The sequence below is a fragment of the Chelmon rostratus genome, chromosome 8 (assembly GCF_017976325.1).
Source record: "Chelmon rostratus isolate fCheRos1 chromosome 8, fCheRos1.pri, whole genome shotgun sequence".
In the NCBI taxonomy this organism is placed as follows: domain Eukaryota; kingdom Metazoa; phylum Chordata; class Actinopteri; order Chaetodontiformes; family Chaetodontidae; genus Chelmon; species Chelmon rostratus.
In genome coordinates, this window is record NC_055665.1 from 27,469,981 (window position 1) to 27,494,410 (window position 24,430).

Sequence of the window (24,430 nt, forward strand, 5' to 3'; positions counted from 1 at the left end):
GAAAGAAAGAAAGGAGGCTTAAGAGGGTGAATGGAATGAAGGGAAAGTGAGTGTTCGCCTGTGGCAGCTTGTGCACCACACAGATTGTCCATACTGAAGAAAGGAGGGGTGTTAGCATCATTACTCCCTGGTGGCCCATTCACATGCAGTCAGAACAAGGTATTTAAATTGCTAATCCTACCCTTTTAGTACCCTTTACCATATGCAGCCTGTATTCCCATGTAGCCAGGCCATTTAGCATATATCTCATTGACTTGAATGGAGAGTAGGTGTCGGCCTGCATTAGTACTTGGGCCCTGATAGAGCCACAGCACTCAGCGTTTGGTCCCTTGGCAGCTCCTTCAGCTCAGTAATGGACAGACTTAGTTCACCTCCAGGCTGTTAGTCATTGCTAATGGTGTGTTAACTACACGAAGCCTCCACCTGTGAATTCTGTTGATTCTCAAGACATTTCAACATATCAGCGACTGTTATACAACTCCTGTGTGTGTCCAGAGAGGTTCACTGCTGTTGTGTAAGATAGCTATATGTATTTGTGATATAAGGTGTAACTTTTTTAATGCAGAAAACATATTTTATATTATTATTGTCAAGATTAGCATGTTAACATTTTAAAAACACACAAACTTCTCTCAAAACTGTGGCTCAGCCGGTGGAGAAGGTTGTCCATTCATTTCAGGGTTAATGACCACACGCTGAAATGTTCTTGAACAAGAAACTGAGCACCAACTGCTACCAAAGATTGGACCAATGCCTTGAATGGCAGCTTGCAGCCACTGGAGTGTAAGCATGCGTTTGTCAGGGTCAATGAAATGCAAATTGTAAATGGCATTGGGTAAAAAGGCTACATAAATGCAGTCCATTTACTATTTACCTGCATTTCAGCTGGTAGAATGGGGGTCTAAATGAAGCACTGTTCAAGATCCAGGATGAGTTTTGTTCACACTGTAAGAAAGCATTGCGAGCAAGTCAGTGTTGCAGCAGGAAACAAAAGTGATATGTAGTTCAACACAGTGTGTGAATGAGAGAAACGAGCAAGTGGTTCCTGAGTTTAGACATAAAAAAAACAATCACAGTGCAAGTTCAGTGTATGTTTTTATCCCGAAAGTGTAAGTTCTCTGAGAAACCCTCTAGAACTTCAACAACTTCTATGATTTGATGTAGTGTAACAACAAATCTGTTACAGCTACTATCACAGCACAACTGTAGAATTCCTTCACCAGAAACTGAGCTCTGAATAATAATGACAAATAATAATTTGGCAATTAACCCCCGAAACCAGTTCAGTTTTACCTTGTAGTTCCTAAGTCAGTAGAAGGTTTATTAAAATCACCTTATTATTCAGTGTCAGACAGTTATATGAGCCTGGTCTCATTCCCAGATCATCAATACCAGCGTTCTGTCTCGCCTCTCAATGTCTCACACAGACACAAAGTACCCTTCAGCGTCTGTTTGAGACGCACCAGGCTTTCAACTAACTCCACTGCAAACCCATCTGGGTCAATATTAGATCTTCGCACACAACCTTCATCCTAGAGAGTGGAGTTTGTGTCCTGTGCAAAACCGAAAGTGAAGACAAAAGTCAGCAATCTTTCCTAAAACTAAACAAGTAGTTTCGGTGCCTAAACCTAACCAACTGCAGCTGGTTCATAAGTGTGACGCTTCAGAACGTTAACCACAAGAAAGGCCTTCTGGCACGTCTCATACGGACCCTCAGCGGTACCTATTGTACTCTTTGTTGAAGCTATTTCAGTCAGAGACACACTTGCATCAAGGAGCTGACTGTCTGCTGCAGCATAACCAGGTTATAATGTCCACTGAAGGCTACATCTGCATGAATGTGGTTGGACATTGCTAGCAACACAGCTGTGAAAGAGCCACTGATTGTTAAGCATATAACAAACAGCTGATGCCAATACAAACAGCTTCACTGCTTTGCACTTCTGTGAAGTGAAATATTCAAACCCCTTCATGCTTCCTACGGCGGCACCATTCAATCAACTGGAGGTATTGCAGAAGTCTTGTGTATCATTTTATATACATTATACATTTTATATACGTTTGTGAAATAATTTCAAAAAGTAATCTGTACGATTTTTGTATTTGGAAATTTTTTTTTCGTGACACTTCGCACAGCTAAAAAACAAATGACAAAAAATGACTACTTTCTTAAAACCATCAACATTTACTACTGGTTTCGCACAGAACGTGAATCCTGGTCTCATGCGCATGTGGTTGACCGATCCATCCACCCCAGACACCTCCCAAAGACTTTCTTGATCTTTGTGCTGTGTTTGTCTTAAAGTCCTGGTGACAAAAACAAAAACAAATATGAACATATGTGTCCCTGTTCCCAAATCCATACATTGCATTTTAGCGACTGCTTCACAAACTGATATTGGGCTGAAGATTCAGAGACATTTAGTCAATAATAAGGAGCCGTGGTGTTGCAAAACTAAGACATGTATCTACTGGTCGTATTTATTCACTTCAGGGATTTAAGTATCTGACAATACCTGCATCGTATAGATATCTGAGAGGGCATACATATTAGGGGAAAACAGGGGTTCTTTGCGTATTGTCAGATGCTAAATGTTGTGGTGCGGTAATGAGGAGGTGGTATCAGGCCATCCCTAATTATGACTGAACAAAAATAAACAGTTAAGATGAAAATATTTTCTCTTTTCATCATGGCAATTTCAATCCCTTGCATCTGTCCTGGCGACCGCACCGTGGCTGTCTGCTGAGAACCAGGCAGGCGAATCATTGTCCTTCGCAGTCTCACAGCGTGAAGTTAAGATTACTTTTCTTCTTTTTCTCTCTTCAGGCCTGTGTTTCTGGCAGTTTTGACTATACTGGGTGCTCTCAAAGATGAGACGCTGTGTTTAAAATGTCTTCTTACCAAGGACTTACAAGGATACTCAGTATCTTCAGTTTTTTTGTGATCATTTGCTGTGTTTATGTGTTTTTTTGGCCGTGTGTGTATTTCCAATAGGTCATTAAAACAGTTGCCGCCTGTACTACAATCGCAGGTTTTATTTGCTCATTTTGTAGAGGCAGCTTGTGTCTCCTCCTCTGCCCAGACTGTAGTCTCAGGAGGCTCTGCATTATTCATCATCCTTCCTTTCTCTTTGTCTCTCGTTCTGATGACTATCAATCTTCATTTAGCTTCATTAGGCTGCATTAATCAAACAGGGTAAGGGGGAAGTGTCTGTGCTGCTTGTCAGCAGGCTGCTGTCCTTCGTGTTGTCTCCGCTGCTGCCCGCCAGGCTGTTCGGCTTCGCCTCATAAACAGGAAGGGTACTGAATGCAATTCTGTGCGATAGAGGATCTCCAGCGGTGTGACCTGCGGCAGCTTACCCCAACCCCCAACCCTTAACTCCCCACCACGTTCGTCACCTTCCGAGCACACTCTGGGATGTGTGTGATGGAGAAAGGATATTAGACAGAGAGCTCACACAGAGTGAAGATGCTGCAGGGACATCAATTCTTTAGAAGGTCCTTCATTAAAAAACATTTACCGCAGCTTCCAAACTTGTGCAGTATTGCCTCTATTTGTGGGGAAGAGGTCCTTTGACTGATGACAAAGAGAGGAATGAAAGAAGGGCTTATAGAGGTATCCATTCAAAACGATATTAATTATAATTTATTATAATTAAATAATTTGTATATCACACAGACAGATGGGTTAAATTGCCACATAAAGTGCAACTGCGAAGGGAATGGATGTGTATTTATGTATATGCATGTTGGAATAAGCACTGTATACGGGCAGAGGTTTTGGGGGAGCAGGCAGAAACCAAAGCTGTTATCCAGCAGATTTTTAACCAAACTAAAGTAGACCACATTTTTTTACCTCACACAGCAGCTGCAAATTCTGACCTGGTCTCCTGTCTTGTTTGAGCAGGAAACTAGCCTATTTTCCCTCACAATTATAGTAACCATGTCATCATTTGCTGCTCTTTGTGTTTGTTTCTGGTCTGAACATGCAAAACAAATCACTCAGTGTATTAAAAAGAAAGCACAATAGCTCTTGGTGCGCTAAAAATACATGTCCAGAGTCTCAGGCATTGCAGCACATTTGAATTTCTATCTTTTTTTTTCTCATTGGCAGACAATGCATGAGGGATCTTTGTGCTATTACTCTCCTTTGATCTGGCAGATTACATCTATGTGTCTTATTCTGGATTCAGCATGGCCTGTCGTTCGCTCTCCAGTCTTGCCTGAATTGGAAGATTAAGTGCCTCTTTTATGGGCACACATGCAGAGGCCTGTTTTCAGCGACTAAATTAACATATTCTGTTTAGCAATGACAAGGATAACAACACATTCCTCCATTTCTCAGACAACCAGACACATTCCTCCATTTCTCAGCCAACCAGTCGCAGGAGAAAATTCTCACTATATTTCCCGTCCCAGTGAGGTTTGATCGATGTCACTTCCAGTATACCTCACCTTGTTTATTAACACAGCAGTGTGTGCAGCATCATATTCATATTCACACATTAGCTTAGTGTCCTAACTCATTTTTTTCCTGCATACAATCACATCTCATGATGACTAATCAATGTGAACGTTGAAATTATAAAACATTTCAACATAATTAGCCAAATCAGAGTCTGGGCATTAAATACTTACAGTGTGTTTGCATTTGTCAAAAAGCATCTCTACACTATCATATGTTTCAAATTTCTTACATTAAAAAATACATTTTAAGGACAAGTATATCCAAGGCCAATAATTGATGACATTGCCACACATGTGGTGACAGGCATAAATCAAGAATTGTGATGCAGGAATAATCTAAACCTCGTTGAAAGAGCTTTGACATTCCTAGATGTCAAAATGTATTTCATCACAAAGTAGATCTAAGTCATTCGAATTAGTAGTCCACATTTTCTGCGATGCAAGGCACTGGCCTGTACATTGAGAACAACTTAGGGTTCAGTGTCTTTCCCAAAAACACTTTGACATGCGGACAGGAGGAGCTGGGGTCAAACCACCAATTTACATATTAGTGGATGACCTGCTCTGTCTCCCTATAAAACTTTATCTAGAGATAGATCAGACATGGCATTTAAAAGATTTAGACACAGTCTAAGATTTCCCAAAAGTTAATGTTAATAATTGCCATATTTTCTGTAAATAACTCACATTTTTATTCACATTGATTTTCAAGATACTCGCAAATGCTTTGCATAACAAAAAAATAAATAAAAACCCCAGAGAACTAAAACAAAACAAAACAAAAAAAAAAACACAAGGTGAAGTTGGTAAAGCAAATATTAATAACATACCTCAAAACGGGAGTTTTGAGTAACCTTCTGTGATTTGTGCAATCACAGATGTGTTTGCAGAGACAGTTCCACCAATGGAGAGGGTCCTGTCATCTCAGGTGTAGCTTTTGGTCCTGGATGTTGGGAACAGGAGGTTGGCATCAGAAGGAAGGGGTGTGGTTTTGGAGAAGGCCGGTTAGGTGGGATGCAGTCTGGTTTCTGAGGGCTTCTTAAGTGAGAAGGATTCTGAATTGATTGTGGATGTACTGGGGTTTACTCTGGACTCTGGATGTTGTACCATAAATAATACTATTGTGTTAATGGATCCTGGAAGCAGAAGAAAGGGACAGGGATGGGCTTTGATTTATTGAATTAGCATGAATAGATGTTGAGGTTTCTTGCTGTGGCCCAAAGAGTTGGACTGATCATAGGGCAGCTATTTGTAACTGAGTATTCAGACCAGTGGTGTTTACAGAGGCTTGACGCATCAGAGCCAAGGCCAGCATTGTACTGCCATCTGCCTCTCTGTATGAAAATGGTGGAGGATCTGATGGGGTGCAGTATATTTTATCACTCTGATAAAACACAGGTACAAAGGAGAGACTGGCATTAGATTGTTCACCCATTTTGTGCTCATATGAGTGTGGGTTACGAAACTTGCCAAAAACAAAGCTGGCACAGTGCAGCACAGGTCTTGACTGTGTGACACTGTGCTCATGTTCATCTAGTCCATGATATCACAGCAGAGGTCTTTCCGTTTGTTTTGATCGGGCAGAGCGGGCCCAATTTCAAGGCTGCATATTTTCTTTGTTGTAGCGAGTGATTTATCTGACAGACATTGGCTTGTTGTTCCACTCTGGAGCTGAAGGGAAGGAATCTACTGTAGATGGCAATGAATAAGTAGGACCAGAGCGCAATTCACATTTGCCATCACCATGGTGATGGATGCTTTTGAAACACGCTGGCCGGCTCGCTCTTAAATAAAGAGTCAGATACGATAGAAGCCCTTGGGCAGAGATGAAGGACAGATGAGATGTTAAAGAGTGTGAACACGGCCTTGTGACTGCAGCCACACTGCCACAAGGCTGAGGGCTGCCGCTCAAAGCCCCTCTCCAGCGCAGGAGTGCAGCTGATCATTGTCACGGTTTAGGGTCCCTTGGGTCCACTACATAATACTGCTGCTAAACCAGCTCTGCATACTAACTACCATTCGCAGAGATTGCTACTCCATTGGAGCTAGCCAATTGATAATGTTTTCTAATCTAAACATGTTTTTCCTCCCTGTGCTCCAGGGATAGTTCATTCTAAGTGTTTGTGATAATAGATGTTATTAGTTTTTTAAATAACTGAAGCTGTATACCACAATCTGGGGAGTGGGAGTCCGGCAGGATTGCGTTCTTGTTTTTTTCCCTCTTTTTACAAGTCTCACCATTTGGGTTGAAGCAGGGGTCTGGATGTGTGACTGCTTTGTATCAGCAGAGCAGAGGAAGATGCTGGAGAAAAGGAGGAGACGGAGGTGCAGAGGCTGCTGGGAAAACATAAGACTGGGAGGATTCACTGAGCACTCAGCAGACTCACATACATCGGAGGGGACACTTCAAGGATCGTTTTGGGATTTATTATGTCAAAGTAAAAGATCAGAGTGAAAACATGAGCCCAGAACCAATGGAAACCACCGTTAATTACACAGCAACAGGTAGAATGAGCGGACACATAAGCCCCATAGACGGTCTTGTGTATAAGAGTGCATTCATTGAAAAAGTGTTTTTGGTGAACAGGGAACTGAACTTACCAGTTTGCAATTAAGGACCATGAATTTCCAACGGAAAAAAGCAGTGGTGGAGTGTGTGTTCAGATCCTTTACTTAAAGAGCTTACTAATGCCACAGTTTTCACAAAAGTCCTGCATGCAAAGTCTTGCTTAAGTGAAAGTATGTATGCATTATCAGAAAAATGTGAAAAGTGTGAAAGTACGAACACCACAGTGTGAAAAGAATCAATTACCAGTGAAAGCCCTGCATTCAAAACCTTATTAAATTTAGGTTTTATCAGCAAGATCTACTGAAAAGTATAAAAAGTAAAAGTACTCATTGCACAGTAAAATAGTCCCGATCAGGGTGTATGTTTACAGCATTTTACTGCTGTAGATACAGTATACTGTGCAGAGGTTTAAGCTACAGTAGTGCACCATATTCTATAAGATCATCATATGTTTATAGCATCACTGTCCTGTAAACAGTCAATCCAAGAGGGGTTTGAAATTGTTTATGTAGATTGAGGAGCAGGTGACTTTTGTCAGGAATACTTAATCCTACATTACATTCTGTAAGTCAGGTAAGTCAAGAAACAAAGCTAAGTGAGACAAAGTTACCTTGGACAGGCTTTCAAATTCTTTATGCAGACTTTACACAGTGCTGGTATTGAATTGATTTTTTTCCTGATTAAAAAAGGGCCATGGAATTTAGCGTTTAGTTGACATGTTTCGATGGGAAATTGTCGTTTAAAACTGAAATGGCTCCTCAGCTTTACATATGTGAACTATTTGCTAAGTAATCCTCTAACTATGTTTGAAATACCTAATTAGTTGGTAATTTGCAAGATAATTTTAACTTAATAACAATATGCTAGCCTGAATTAGCGAAGCCACAGTTTATTATTTATGTCCAGATTCACATCATATACTGTTTGTAGTGAAGAATTTGAGGGAATTTACTAAAAGATATCTTTGATTCCAGTGAGAAAACATGCTGAGTGAGAAACGTGCAGAGTATTTTAACAGAGGAGTACAGATGAGTGGAGATTGCTGCATGGCACACGCCGGAGGAAATGAGTATTTCAAAAAGGAAAACACATTCTTAAAATTTGGTTTGTGTTGTTCTGCTTAAAACATATCCAGTAAATTAGCAAAAAAAAAAAAAAAAAAACTGTTTGGCTCAGAAGGCAATTTTGAGTCTTAAGTGGATAAGATAGTGCTCAAACTTTGGCTGATAAATGAAGCCAGTATTCATTCAGTCGTTGAAAAGATAAAGGCACTGATTCAGTCGTGGTGATTGCCCTAGCTGACTTCATGTCTTTTGGTCCTTCAGGATCTCCGTACAGAGATTCGATCAATATTGCCATCCTGAAGCTTCAGGAGGACGGGAAGCTGCACATGATGAAGGAGAAATGGTGGAGAGGAAACGGCTGTCCGGAGGAGGAGAGTAAGGAGGCCAGCGCCCTCGGGGTGCAGAACATCGGAGGGATCTTCATCGTACTGGCTGGTGGTCTCGTCCTCTCCGTGTTCGTGGCCGTGGGAGAGTTCCTCTACAAGTCCAAACAGAATGCACAACTTGAAAAGGTAAGAAATCCCACTGACATCCACTTCTGCTTTGTTATTTTAAACAATGATAGCAGAATTTCTTACCTTAACCACATATGCCCTAAAAGGCAGTCTCATGGCAAAGACAAATAAATCTATAAATGCTAACAAAATGAAACAAAATATATGCTAAATATATTCATTTTTTATTTCTTTCTAATATATAATTTAAAGAAATTGCTTGCCAATTTGCGGAAACTCACACTATAATGACATTGCTATATTATATGCAGTAAGATAAGGGCTGGTTTCTTTGCATTTATTCACTTAGGCCCAATGGCGACAACGAGATAAGAAACGTGAGGAATTCTGCTGTCACCATGGACCAAGCTAGACTTTAACCACCATCTCAAATGACCTCAAGAAAAACTCCAGAAAACTTTTTTTCTATTGTAATTTAATATGATCTAAAACTTCCCAAAACTTCTGAACTGTTTTTGTTTTGCTTTTTTTTTCCTGACACTTTGACACCGAGGGAATGGGAACACTAGGAGCAGTGTAATAAAACCTCTGGGGTGCTGGCAGAAATACACAGTTGCATCACACTCACATGTATAGCGAAGGTTTGCTTTGCTCCATGACCCACGTCTTCAGCAGCCACGTCCACTAACTCACACCTCCCCACTTCCGCTGTCCATTTCCACTCTGCAAACTGCCATCCTGCTTATACTGTAACTATTCTCACTGTTCATATACTGTATGTGGCTTCTAGCCCATACACAGCGCAGTGACACAGGACTGTGTTGTTTGACTGGAGCTTCCCGGCAAACATTCTGACACTGAATGTTGGCTGATATAATGGCCTGCACCATTGGAGGAATACTTAGGTCAACTGTACGTACATAAAACATGAGTAAAATAGTGAAATTTCACCATAAATATATACATGGGGTATCAGTGTTCGGTATGGACCTAATCCTGTCATCAATGCTTGGTTTAACTGTGTCCTGTTCAAAATCCAGAGCCATTTACTACCTCGTTGTAGGACACTGTACAAAATATTCTTATATCATGTGAAGCCTTTTTTATTTCCATGCAGACTTATTCAGCTGCCAAACATATCTAAACCGCTTTACTGAATGAATCCAGGTCTCTTTTAGTCCAGATGCAGCTGTAACTGTATAAAAACTGATTACGCATACGTACGTCCTGTGAAATAGATCACTCTATATGTTACATAGCATGTACAGTATTATAATATGTAACAGTATAAATGGATCTGTATTTATTTCACAGTCACAGTGGTGCATTGTAGCCAGCACTGAAAGATATACTGAACTGGATGTTTTGTGCGACTTGCAAACATGCAGCAGTCAGCTGCAAGACAGATGCTAAAGCAGCTGAGCATCACATGCTGCAGCGTTGCTGGTCAGCAGCTAACTGCTTCCTGGGGAGATTTACTGTAGAAACCAATCATCTCATTGCTTATATGTAGAAAATGACAGCATATGCCCTCCATAAGATTGCAGACATAACTCAGTAATATGTAAGAGAGACACTTTTACTATATGTATTTTGTTTTATCACCATTGTAATAACAAGAGCTGACAGTGAATAGGGAGAAGCCCCAGTGCTATGGACTGAACAGATGGTATTATGCAAAAAATATACATTTATCATGGTGGAAGGGGGAGAAAGCTGTTTCTTCAGACAACAGAAGAAATTGCACACTATTGTAAATAAAGAAAATCTTCATATGTTTTTATAAAAAAACAAAAAAACAATACATACAAAAAACTTTTAGGGCTATGATTTTAGTCACTAAAATATGTTTTAATGTTTTTTTTGTTAGTTCATATCAGTGATTAGGAAGATGTTTCCTTTTGAGGTCATGTTCACATAGGTACATGCCTAATATACACAAGTGAATATACAAGTAAATACATGTATTATGCAGTATATTATGAGCCACTGTACATACCGTACAGAAATTAAACAATGTCCAAAGTCAGTCATGAGGACTAATTCAAGGTTTTTTGTGAACACTTATCTAACACTTTGAGTGACCAGAGACAGAATAAGTCCTTTTGAGTAACAGGCTCTCATTGGAGCCATAAGCACTTCCTTCAACATTTGATTGTGTGGATTGTGCAGGGTTTAACTTGGCCCAGTCACACTGCACTCATGAGTCAGACGCCCCTGTTGTGTCATCCTATTAAGTGAAAAAACTCAGAACACTCAAATATATTAGCACACATACGTGCATTAACATACATGTGTACTGTGAGCACACATAGGCTGCACACCACTGGCTGTGACTGTGAATAAATGGGTTGAAAGCACAGGAGTGAAATAATAACATGTTATCCTGTAAGCCAGGGTTTCTTATCACTCAAAGCTCTGCATCTAATTCTTATTCAAGGTCAAAGGTCAGGAACAACTGAAAATAAAAAAAAACAAACAAAAAAACAACAACAACATTTAATCGATTAATAACCATCGCATCTCTTGTGATTGGGCCAGCATGAAACATAGGCAGACAAGGTTCAGACAGTTGGTCCATATTTATGTCTGACTCAGACACATTCTTGCAACTATATTTACACTCGCTGTAGAAATTGCGTACTCGAAAAAAAGTGAGACACACTCTGTAGCTCCGTTTAGGAGCTGATGGCTGACTCTCTGGTTTAACGCTAATGTGTGAACTCTGCAGCAACATTACATAACACCCACTCCAGCAGTTAATGTTGCCATGACAACATTTTCAACAATAAGGAAATGAGCCACATTTAAACCACATTCACCTGCAGACAGAATCGCTGTGAATGATCTCCAGCTATGCTGTATTTTCAATGCCAATAACAGTTTATTGATCAATATCAAACTTATTTTAATATAGAAACACCTCAGAATGTACTGTAGCCTATTCATAACAAATGGTATGGCAGGGGTCCTCAATTTGCCCAAGGACCACAATTTTTCTAAGCAGATATTGTGGGGGCTGGGCGTTCAAACAATAATAATAAAAAAAAATAATTTGTTTAGACCTAATTTAGCCTATAATTGTTTAATTTAGTTAAGAAAGTGAAAATATAAATGTTATTTTTATGGGCCTATAGCAGAAACCTAAAAACTTGGAAAATCCTTATGATAACTGGACTCTTAACAAGAGAATGCTCTCAGACCAAGGAGGCAGCAAGTGCTCAATACAAAACTCACAGTTCAACTTCCAGCGAACAAAAATACTCGTGTTGAGACTCAATACAACAGTTGGCCAACAAAAATAAACACCTTTTGTGTCTAATAGACGAGTTTCGTGAGTCTCTGTGAGTATCCATTTCCCAGTCATAGTGCCTCATAGATGGTATTCTATTTCATCAACAGACTACACAACAAGTGACCGCGAACAGGCAAACATCTCCAAGGAGAAAAAATAAATACATTTAAGGCAGCTTTTATATTACTGATTCATTTGCCTCTATGTTTGAAAGCCAGTGAAAAAACAGCTACATTAACAAGAGAGTCAATGTCTGGGCACCGTTCTGTGCAATAACAAAACTCGAGAACGGTGCATGGTGGGCAAGATTTAAATTGGAAAAAAAAAAACATCAGAATTTCACAATAGAAATACTTTTACACCGAAATTGCAATAGTTTTATTGGAGCCATGGTGAAATAAAATTTTTGAACGTAGTAGAAGTAACGGCAAAGTGCATTCACATGATCACATGTGTTCACAGCAGGCATTTGCTATCGTGTGTTCACACTGAGGCAACAAATTGTATAAATTATACAAAATAGATTCAGAAAGAATTCAGAGAAGAGGCTAAATGGAAAATTAGGACAATGTAGTTATCCAGTCCAAGGCATCACATCAACAAATATAGACAGACAACTGAAGGGAAACATGTAATGCAACCAAAGTATTTTTACATGCCTGCCCATAAACAAACCCTGTGTCATTTAATGTCCTAATGATTTTCATCTACTCTACAGTAGGAGGCTGCATATGTGTAATGTAGCTGCAGCTCTGTCTTATTGTCAGAGGTAATGTGCTCCTGGCAAAAGGCAGCATTATATAGAGCATTATGTAACCTCCACATTCTTATGGCCAGGGGTGCATTACATGCTTCCAGGATCCTGCATGTAATAAAGCTGGTTGGGGTAAATTAGTTGGTGCTCTGCCTTACTGCCAGAGGTAATGTACCCTGGTGCTCAGGGTCTTATGACATCAGTGTAGATTACATGTACGCATGTATGCACTTTACGATTCCTTGTGTGGTTTGGGTATAATGTCCAGAGGGTTGCATAACCAGCTGTGCGTCTGCCTTTGAATGTCTTGTCTCAACCATCATTGCATAGCCTAGTCTGCGGCCCAAAATCTGTAACCCTGCAGGCTCCTAACAGGAATATCAGACGCAGTGTTCACTTCACAGATCTTTATTAATGATTATGTTTGATTAAAAGTGAACATAAAATCAAGAGGGCACTGGGGCGCAATGCATACAACCTAACAAATTCATACAACATGCAATTTATTTTGCAATTCAGCTGCAATGAATAAAGTTGAATTTGAAGTCCATGAAAGTAAATATTAAACGAGTGGGCCAGAGTGCTATGGAGCTGTGTTAAACTTCTGGTGCTTCTTGCTTCTTCAAATTTGAAATCACCCAGGCACAATGTGCATTTTGCATTGATGTTTGATTTCACCATCAAATTAAAAACAACACAAACACTTCCATGACATAAAGGCGGTTCTCTCCGTCATCTTACTAGCGGGGCTGCACACGTGCACTGACGTTTTTTGTGGCAGGAGAAGCAGGGCAATACTGTCAAATCTTTACAGTAACAGATTGCTTATTTAAAAATCTAACATAATAACTGATTACTTGAATTTCAAAACTAACATGTTGCTACGCTGTGTTACAGCAAACAAGTAATCTGAGTACTCTAGCGCATTACAGTAGCACGTTACCGCCAACACTGACCCCAGCTACCCCAATGGTACATTATATGGTGTTCTAGGTGTACATTAATATAACCCTGGCAACCTTTTTGCTAAGGGTACTTTATGTGAGTGTAGGGTTTTAGATTCCCAAAACTCCACATGTAGCAAATATAGGTGATTACTGACATCAGCTGTCATGAGTGTACTACTTTTGGTATTTCCTCAGGTTGGTGCAGGCAATTGTGTTAGCATTAGTGTTGCAAATCAAAATACTGCTACTGGGATGAATTATTAATATGCTCGTAATTAGTTATATAAATTTGAGTGAATCCAGCAGGTAGTTAATCACCTAATTCTTTTAAATTCAGTGTGCTTTTTTCAGAAAGTTCAATCGATCATGCTTTGAAGTCAGACAATATATTCACAGCCTGTCTCATGAGCCCTGATTGAAGGTTTTTATTTCTAACAATCTAATGAGTGTATACCAGATTATAATGGAGCATATATAGTAAGATAAGAGTGTGAGCTGTACAACAGCACTGCCCCACCACAACATTAATCCCTAAACAAGGTTATTCATCTATTCAGAAAAAAGACAGACATGAATAGACCTAACAGGAACCTCGCAGGCAAAGAACGAATAGTGTGACTATTTGTTTATTTTTTTACATTCTAAAGGTTTCTCCCTTAAAATCACAACAAACCACCATACTTGAATTGCTTGCACTCTATGTGGACACTCACTTGATTGGAACACAGGAAAGTGTGCAATAATTGACACACTGCCACACATTTGCTTGGGATTGCACACATTGATTTACTATTTATAGAATATTGGATCACTGGACTATAATAAAATAGGGTTTGACTAATATTGGTTGCTGAAGGCCATTTTGAAGCTGCCTATAGCTAGTATGTGCTGATGTCCATTCACTTCACTGCTGGCTGAAAACACTTCTCAAACAGTATTTAGACCATGGTGGAGGACCAAACCTCTTCAGTGAAACCCAGAAGAATTAAATTCTTTATCAGGTATTTGAAAGTGGATCTCCAGACACTGCTGGTAGTCCATGTAGTCCACCATCACTTTTACTTTGACGTAGTCCATAACCAGACCTGTAGTTGTCTGCTCACAGAGCATAGTCCTCAGTGTCTACATGTCCTATGATGCACTGTTTCTGTTCTCAATGGTGAGCTCTCGACACCAGCTTGAAGACATGCTGATTTGGTTGTCAATGAAGACCTCAATAGCCAAACAACACAATGGGATTGGAATTTTCTTTTTTTTTTTTTTACATCCAGTTAGCATTTTGCCGTCACAGTTCTGGGTAGCTCTCCTTTGCCATTCTCTGTGGTAGACACATATCTATATAATGGAGGTGGCCACTGTGGATTGGACAGTGAAAAAAGGTTCTGTCATCAGTGCTGTAAATTTGCTTCATATATGTTTTGATCTGTTCTGATATGATTTGTGAATTTAAGGACCACTGACTGGCCCCCCCTTTTTAATATCCATTAGCTTCAAAAAATGTCTTTCTTCTACAACGTCTGCACATGACATTGGCATGATTAATGTCGAGAAAGTCTGTGGTTGTGGCAAATAAAGCATTACTAAGGTTGGCTACAATTAAGGTTAGGCAATGAAAGCACTTTGTGGAGGTGAAAGAGAGATCATGACTACATTTTTTAGAACATTAATCATTGGATTGTGACAGGATATGAATTCCAGTCTTCACTGCCACGGCCTCCACATCACTCTGTTTTGGTACATGAAGGGCACCCTGCTTGCTGCATTGGCACTTGATGTTGGCACTGGAAGTAAACTGTGCCCAGCAGAATTAACATGAACATAATTCAAAGGCTTCTGGGTTGCATTTCAAAAATGTTTTAGCTGATTCCAAATGGTGCCCAGTCAACATGCCTATATCCACATCCCTAATGAAAAGCTATGTTAGCCACTTTTAGCAACTCCAGCTCAGAAATTGTAGCTGCCATGCTGGCTATACAAAAATACTGGGCTTCAGTTTAGTAAATGCTCAGTCCTAAACAGCCCTCTTGTTTGTGTGGGCAGTGTTTGAATTGGTGTAGTGGCTGTGGATATTGTAGGAGACCTAGGCTGCCATAGCTGGGGGCAATGATAAATACATTAGCAAGTCTTGTGGACATTAAGGATGCACCATCCCTATTACTAAGTCATAGAAATAAGGTTGAAAGTCCCTTGAAGACAGAGTAAACCACACATCTATTTAGCAGAGGAGGAAACTCTGGGATATATTACTGACTTCAAATGAGGAATTATTTTGAAATGCAAGAAATGTTAGAGATCATAAAACAGTCATAAAAGTATAATGTGCAACAAAAGGAAAACTTACATACTGCATTCCTGGTCAGGAAGGGATCTTAATAATAATGGTGGCTTATAACTCAGACTTGCTGATATGAGATATTTAAAAAGGCCAATACTTCAGAACCAATATATGGGTCTAACCCTAACGACAGCTTGATTTATTATGTCCAAATAGTGATTTAAGAAAATAAAGATCCACTCGAATGTGTAGCCTGTGCATCCCACAGTCTAGTACTAGTTAGTGTCAGGCTAATTTGTGAAAATGAACCATCTATTTTGTGTCATTGTGATAATCAACCATATATTTTGTTTCATTGCTCTAGGCGTCTCATATAATTGAATATCACCTACTTTTACAGTATGGGGTTGTTTTCTCACCATGATGCTGAAAGTGTCACGTTGAAAAATGTGGTGCTGAGCATGTCTTTGTTGTGTTTCACATGCTTGACAGTGCACACCCTGCAATTTGCATTTTATAATTACTTCTGTTCTGTAACATTAGAAAGGAGCAAAAATAGCAAGTAGTCATTTATATAATGGGATGAGCCATATGCCCTCATATACAATAGAGAAACTACTGTTTTTAAAGGTTAAATAGACATGTTAACGGCATAACTGTGTTTTTGAGATTACTGCATTTACTAAACAGATTGTAAAACCACAAGATGAGAGCACTGTCAGAAGAAAATATACACTTGTTAAAACATTTTATAAAAGTATTAATAAACATTTGATAATCCTAAAAACTACAGACCTTTGATTCATCTGCAAAGACTCTGAGACTTCTTCCTCTTCATTCTCTTTGTCTCAAGTGTCTTCCCTTTACATTATTTCAGTACATTCCATCATCACTGCTACATGGCAACACATTCATTTAAAAGGAGCTCTCCAAACGTTTGGGAAATAAGCTTGTTTGCCTTCATATCGACAGGCAGATAAGAAGATAGGTCAGTTTCATTTCTGTGCACCCACTTGGAAATGTTTAAGCTTGCTTAGCACTGGAAAAACTGGAAACAGTAGGTCACATCCCACCCATAACAAATCTGCTCTCCAACCAAGCTGTTGTCAGCACTATGTGGGTAGGATATCAGGTGTGGGTCATGTTTTTCAGTAACTAACCAAACTACAAGAGGTGGGTTTTTAAATAGACAAAGATATTGGCAAAGCTCAAACTTGGTGCTTAGGTTCAAGTTGTCTGTCTGGACATCGCTTATAATGAGAGTGAGCTCATAGAATGCACTCTTGGTCTACGCAGAGAGGGGGTCCTCTTCCATGGAGCCCAACTCGTTGCACCAACAAGTTTCTACAGTGGCATTTTTCACGACCACCGTAGGGGAGGGGGAGGCAAGGGGTATTCAGCTGGTTGCAATCTGCAGCCTCACTGCTATATAAGACTAAATCCAACACACCGGACCATTCAATAACTTGCCTTTCTCTGTATAATGTTTAAGTTTGAACTTGTGGTCTTGGAAGTCAAAACTCACAAGAACGGAGAGAAACAGCTCACTTAATTTGCAGTTGAGGACTTCAGTGCTATTTATTTATCAGCTAAAGAACATGAGCAAGCATCAAACAACTGATTTCGACTGAGAGGGCCCAAGGCGGTCTTCTCACTAGCATTGACCAGGGACATTGACCTCACAGGCCAGTCCTTGAGGACTGTAAAACCAACTGCTTCTAACACCATAATGTCTCATTTGCTATTTTTGAAGGTTTGAACTAAGCAGGATATGTAAAGATGACAGCATTAGACCTTTTTGTATTTGTATTTGCACTTTTTCACTTTTGAAGCTAGCACTTTCTTCCTGGTGGCCTTTGAGTTAGCTGGGCTACTGTAAACACTTCCTGGACCTCTATGTAGGAAATCAGTCTTCTCAGCTGACTGTGGGTAAGATGGCAAACAAGAAGATTTCTCTAAATGTCAATGTGAGTTTTTATTTTATTTCTTATTATGTCTAGTGTACTAAACAATAAGTGATTCATGTTGCTGCAAAGTTTTGACTATGTAGGAGTTTTGGACAGATGGAAATATAAATCTCTACTCTCATGTTTTCAGCTAGGAAAAGCACAGTCAAGGCAAAGGAGACAGTTCGTCTTTCCCCCAAAAGAAGATATCAGCATGTATTAAAATATGTTTCTGAAAATTATTCTTGCTAATTTAACCAAAGTTAAATCTTTCAGAAAACTGATTTTGGACTCCATAATATTCCATTGAATCACATGCTTCATAGACTTTCAATGGAGCTTTTCTTTGTCATTTCCATGCTAGTCTGTCAGATTTCCATGATTACCATGGTTGTCCCCTTCCTCCCTCTCCTCCTCCTCCTCCTCCTCCTCCACCTCCTGTTCCTTTTTCTCCTCTCCTGTCCATCCCTCCCTCAGCTCCTCCTCTGCTTCCTTTTCCCACTCCTCCTCCTCCCCCTCCTCCTCCTCCTGCTGCTTTTTCCTCTCTTCCTGCCTGCTGCTGAGGCTGCTGCAGACTAACCTGACTCGGGGTGCAGGGACCACCAGCTGTGTGTGAGGAACCCATCTCATAAACCCTGCAGAAACACGCACACACACACTCTCTCTCTCTCTCTCTCTCTCTCTCTCACACACACACACACTCACACACACACACACACACACACACACACACACACACACACACACAGACACGCCTGCTTGCATATAGATGCACACTCACATGCACATGTAGTCTAATGATTCAGGTGGATGGCTACATGGCAGTATTTTTGACTCTTTTGAGACACAGTATTAGGGAAAGATCATGTTTGATTCATGTTTGAAGAGACTAATGTTAATTACAAGTCTGTGTCAGGATCAAAACCTGGTCTCCTGCATTGGCATTGGACGTCAATTGGAACTACATGTAAATCATCCGATGTGGACTTAATACTCAGGATTCTGAGATACATTATTCCTGAGAAATGTAAGTGTAGAATTATTAGCATTAACATAGTATTGTATATGATTTGCTGTGACCACTGATAACGCATATGACATGAGTTAAACAGCGTGAGCCATTTAGTAACTATAACTTCTGTCTGGTAAATTTGTCAGTGTGTGACTTTATGAGTCAACAAGAACAGCCCGAACACACAACAGACAGAAGATGCCAGGTCAGTGTGGCGTACTCTGCAGGCAACATCATCATAGTCTGCATTATGAAGCAGACAGCCACTGAAATGCATTAATTTGTTAGTCAAACTGGTCTTCCTGGATCTGTTTCATTGTCTCACTAGTACCTTAAACAACAGGCCCTCACCAACACAGCCACCTGCATAGTTTTCATGCATGACCATTAAAGTGTCCTTCTCTGAATGATTATTCAAAATTTGTCTCTGAGTTTCATAGTTAACCCAATCAGGGTGTAGGACTAGGAGGAAATAGGGGACAGAGTATGACGGGCCCTCATGTGAGGAGGGCTCACAAAGACTGAATAGCCATGGATGTGGTGAGGGGCAGATAGAGAATGGCTATGTACAAGGTCCAAAACTTTGTGCTACATCCCTGAACCCAGCTGAGAGTCAGCTGAAACTAACCAAAGCCATATTTGTAGCAAGCTATAGTCATCAGTAATGAAGAGTCCATTTGTCTGTCATTGAGAATGGTTATATATAAACCATTCCAGTTTGCCAGAACTAACATGCTGAAGATGTGTTTCTTTGGCAGTGACACTTAAGTAACCTGTTGCCTTATTTTTGTCTCTAGCTCAGAGAAATAGGATAATACCTAGATAAAGTTTAAAAAAAAGAAAGAAGCATTTCAGTCCACCCTCTGTATGAGTTGGTCTCTCTGAAGGCCGTCTTCTCTGAACAGATGAATCCAATCCTGCTGTTTAGGTCCATCCTCATGAATGCCCTCAGTTCATTTTTAAAAATTTGCTTTAGGACCCAGTTTTCAGATTTATCCTGTTAGACTGTAAAAGTGCCTCGTTGGTGTGGATGTGAAAGAGTTTGCACTCATGCACAGTTTTCACACATATTACAGATGTTTATGAATTTTGAAATTTTGTATTAGAAAACACAATGAAAATGAACTCCTCAGGTAGAAATGGTTCGCTCAGTACTGAGGAGAGAAGTGTCAGGAGTGAAAAAGAATCTGATACTGATAATATCTTTTGAGCCTTTTGATGTATTTATGATGGATGACAGGTTCAGAGTACGTGTGTCTGAATGATGGAATCTATGTACAGGTGTATTTTTTATGTCTGACATTTCAGGACAAATATGAAGGACTAGGAGGGCAAAGGCCTTTAGTGTGCACATGGTCTAGATCTCCTCAAGGGTTTTTCACATGCTGCATTCTTCATACTCACTGAGACACAAAAAATATGTGTGCAGGTGGACATTCACACAGGCACAGATTTTAACATGAGGGCACCAATCAGGACACAGTTCATCCACCGAGCAAAATGCAGATTGCACTGCACCAAATGTGGATGACAGCTCAGAGGAGCCCAAAGATTAGGCAAACCCTCAAAGCAGCTAATCATTTACTGCCCACCAGGGGCCAGAGATGCAGAGTAAACTGAGGATTACAGCACAGCCGTGCCCCATCCCATCTGCATCACAGCTTCACATCTGTTCCTCCTCCATTCAAGCTAAACGGAGCCCATTATTTCACTCTCACAGGTGAGGGCCCTTTATATGCTGGACTTAGAGAAATACAAAGATATTGTTCCTTTAAAATCTAGTCTGTTCTACATTAATATACACCTGCTAAACATATATTCCATTAATGATCTTTTTCTGATTACATTTGGATCACTGCACCTGTAAAATCCACACAGAATGAGATCAAAACAATAATATCCCCCTAGAAATGTTTTCATGATATACAGTTTCTATTAACCATAATTCATTTGTAGATCAGGCCTGTGTAAATAATCACATGGACTAAATGCACCTTTTTTCCCTTCAATGTCTGCTCTCGGCGTTAGATTTATGGCCTTTCCATTATCCTCAAAGCAGGCGGGCCCTTCCTCTGAGCTGTCCCACAGTGCCATGCGGTGGTACAGCTGCGGCTGATTGCTGAGCATCATAAACACTCTGTAATCCAATGACCCTAAGCTGCCGCCATCAATCCAACATGCCACAAGCAGGCAGCCATGATGGCAACATGTCCCCTGAGTGTCAGCAGAGTGGGCCCTGTGTTCCACAAAGCCTGGAGCTATGTGGCTGTTACTGGTGGAAGAAACTGCCATGCCATTTAATTTTACGAGGGGGAATCAATAGCTATGAAAAGCCTGTTTCAGAGTGGCTTGGACAATCGGCAGCTACACTTTGAGAAATAAATGTGAAAAAAAGATGCTATTATTATTATTGTAGACATTTCACATGTTTGTTGCATATGTAACATATAGTAGTATTAGCACTAAACAGTAGAAATACACATTATTGCAAAATTGTCAACATAAAGGAGCTAAATATAGCATTTTAATATTTTATTCTATATAATATTACCAGTGGCCTAATTACTCTTAAATCTCCACTAATCTTAACAAATGACTGTGTAATATTAAGGTGAATTATTAGAGAGAATTGTTTGTCACTCGACTCTGCAGCCTTATCTCTTTAAGCTTATTGTTTTAATGTTCTGGCCCACAAACTTCACTCCCATCAACCAGGTTTCCAGCAGCAGCACGCAGCTGTTTCAAGTGAAAATGCTCTGATAAACACACTGAGCACTACCTGCCCAGCACCAAACAGCAGGCAAAGTCAGAGACCAGCTGGTGAGCATAGTGGAACACTTTACTCTGATTTCTTGCAATACATTGTGTTAACAAAACAAAATTATGCTGAACATGCTTTAACTGGTAGCCTCTATGTCACAACAGTGACATTATTTTATTCTTTTCCTCATCATTGTTATAAATGCAATATATTTATAATATCTTCAATATTAAAACTAAATGCTAGCAATGCTTAAACCAAAATATGAACTGAACAACCTTTCTGTGATATACAGTATAAATGAGAGGAAGAACAAGTCCACTATTAGGTGCATTTCTCCACTGTGTTGCAATAATGAAGTCATATTTATCACAGGATTGACCAGAATGCAATAGTTCTAATACTACAATGTTGGATACAATGTCAACTGAACTTAGTTTAAATACATCATAATTTATATGCAGTTTTAAAAAACATAACACAATCGTTGCTGAGGCTACAACCCCTGCACACATTATTATCGCATGATTATTTGTAATTGATCTTTAGATTTGCACATACTACGCGATTCCATGATTTTATGACATTACAGGTGGTAAAACTTGTTTTGAGAATTTGACTTTACTTTTAACAAGCAAAAATCTAACTTTCCTGCTCAAAATCCTTTTATTAATGAAAAAGTTAATGCTAAAAGTTATGCCAAATTAGCTGTAAAAGATCTTAAACTACTTGGAATACACAGCAGGAGCTTTATGAAGTTAATCTACAAACCTTGAAAATAATGATGGTGATTTTTTTTATTTGTTTGTTCATGTTGCCAGCTAAATGTATCAGCAAACTGCAAACAGACAATGATACTTTTAACAATGGCGGCCGATCAGGAGAGGTCACATATGGTATATACACTACTTCCTGATGTGAAAATGCTATAATATTTCCTCTGAATTAACATCAGTTGACATTGCAAATTAGTCAATTTTCAGCTGCATTTCCACCATTGCTTTTTCCATGAATAACATCACAGAGGAAGATTAATAGTAAGGATAGGCCTGGCCTTTAGGTAAGTGCCTGAATTATAATACAATTATAATCACTTATATAATAATAAGTGATTATAATACACACTGCAAGACGTCACACAGCAATCACATTCATTGTGTCTCCTTCTCACTTGCATGTAAATATAATAACAATAACTATACACTAGGCCAGAGCACTAATGATCGAAACACTTTGTTTGTCACAATATAGTCTTTTTAGCTGGGATCATGCAATGGCTTTCACTTGTAGAGTCTACGGGAACAGGACTATTCTATTCCCAGCTGCTAGTGTTTTTTCACACAGTGTGTGCAGATGCCACCGTAGCTTATGAGAAAAGAGGAGAGAATGTGAAGAAGCAGCAGTTTAATTAGGCATGCAGCAACACGGGATTCCGGTCTGATGATGTGCATCAATAAGTGATGATGCTCTATGGGCCTGTAAAACCCAGTATGTTCACTGAGATTGTGTTTACGCACATGTGGAGATGCCTGTCTGGTTTGTGTTGTGCATCGATTTTGTTTTGCACAGTTCTGTGTGACTGGGGTGTTAGTTGTTTTCATGGATGACGTGTTGGTGGTGTTCTAGTCACAAGCAGACAGTCCTGCAGCCTTTTTCAGCTCGCTGTGGCTGAGGAGGAGACAGTCACTGGTTGGCTGTGGTCAGCCCTGGCTGTTAGGTTGCAGTGGAGATGTGTGTCATCACAGTGCAACTGAAGCAGGCTGACCTGGCTCATGGTCAGCCAAAAGTGTCATGTCATCGAAAAAAAAAAAAAAAAACCCTTTAAAAAGGAACATTTAATGAATAATGCCCATTCTGAGGAATCTTTTTTGTGCTTAGGCTGTGTTTTGATTTCCCAGCTTTATGTACAGTCGCAAGAGATAAACTATTTCAGTAATTCAGCTACTGTAAAGTATTACTCATCCATCATGTGAGTGAGAATGTTGTTACATTGACAGCTGTTGGTTGTGATTCATTTCCTACATGAATACAATGAACAGCCTGATGCTGTAAAAGGAACAAGTTGAGGATTGTTTATAGCCAGAAATCCCCAGTACTATGTTCATACTGGACTAATGTCCAGTGCCAACATTCAGTACCGATGCTTGAAGTAGTGTGTCCTTTATATAGAAATGTTGAGGTGGTGGATGACCATGGAACAGCCAGCATTAGAGGGGCCACAGTTTGAGTTATATCACAGTCCAAGAATCAGTATTTCCTGTCTTTTTTTAAAAGGGCAAAACAATAGTCTTTCCCTAACCTTGACCAAGTCGTCTGGCTGCCAAACCCTACAACTGTACCTGTAACATATGTCTACTTTTTTCAATTTTATACATATAGCACCAAATCACAACAAATGTTGTCTCATGACGCTTTCCATTTAGAGCAGGTCTAGACCATACATTTTAATATACAGAGACCCAACAATTCTCCCGTGAGCAAGCACTTGGCGATGCTGGTGAGGAAAAACTTCTTTTTAATGGGCAGAAACCAGACTCTGGGTGGGCGGCCATCTGCCTCCACCGGTTGGGTTTAGAGAGAGAGACAGAGAGATGGAGAGAGAGAGACAGACACAGAGGAAGACGGAATTTAAAAATGTTGGCTGTGATGTCAAAAAACATTGTCATTGAAAATGATCCAATATTAATGTTTTTATCTCGTTATAGTGGTGGTTGCTCAGTGGAAAGGCTTTTAAATGCACCACCCTATAGAGGCCACATTTGCAGGTACCAACGTTTTAACAAAAGCTAGACACCATTTCTGCGAAACATGAATGGAACGTAATAGATGTAATTTGCTAATCCTTTTTGAGATATGCTCAGTTGAAAACAGCACTAAGACAATAT

General features: G+C 39.7%; 1 protein-coding gene across 3 annotated transcripts in view; it reads left to right on the forward strand.

Annotated features, from left to right (window-relative positions):
- The window catches only part of grik2 (glutamate receptor, ionotropic, kainate 2), a 249,474-nt gene that overhangs the window by 220,214 nt on the left and 4,830 nt on the right, over positions 1-24,430 (forward strand). The window contains exons 15-16 of one of the 3 annotated variants that reach the window (XM_041943443.1): positions 8,362-8,612; positions 8,905-8,932. In XM_041943443.1, coding sequence (XP_041799377.1) covers positions 8,362-8,612; positions 8,905-8,932 — 279 coding nt within the window. Of the gene's footprint in view, positions 1-8,361; positions 8,613-8,904; positions 9,470-24,430 lie in introns of those variants that run through there. The other 2 variants (XM_041943442.1, XM_041943441.1) reach the window with 2 other exon arrangements.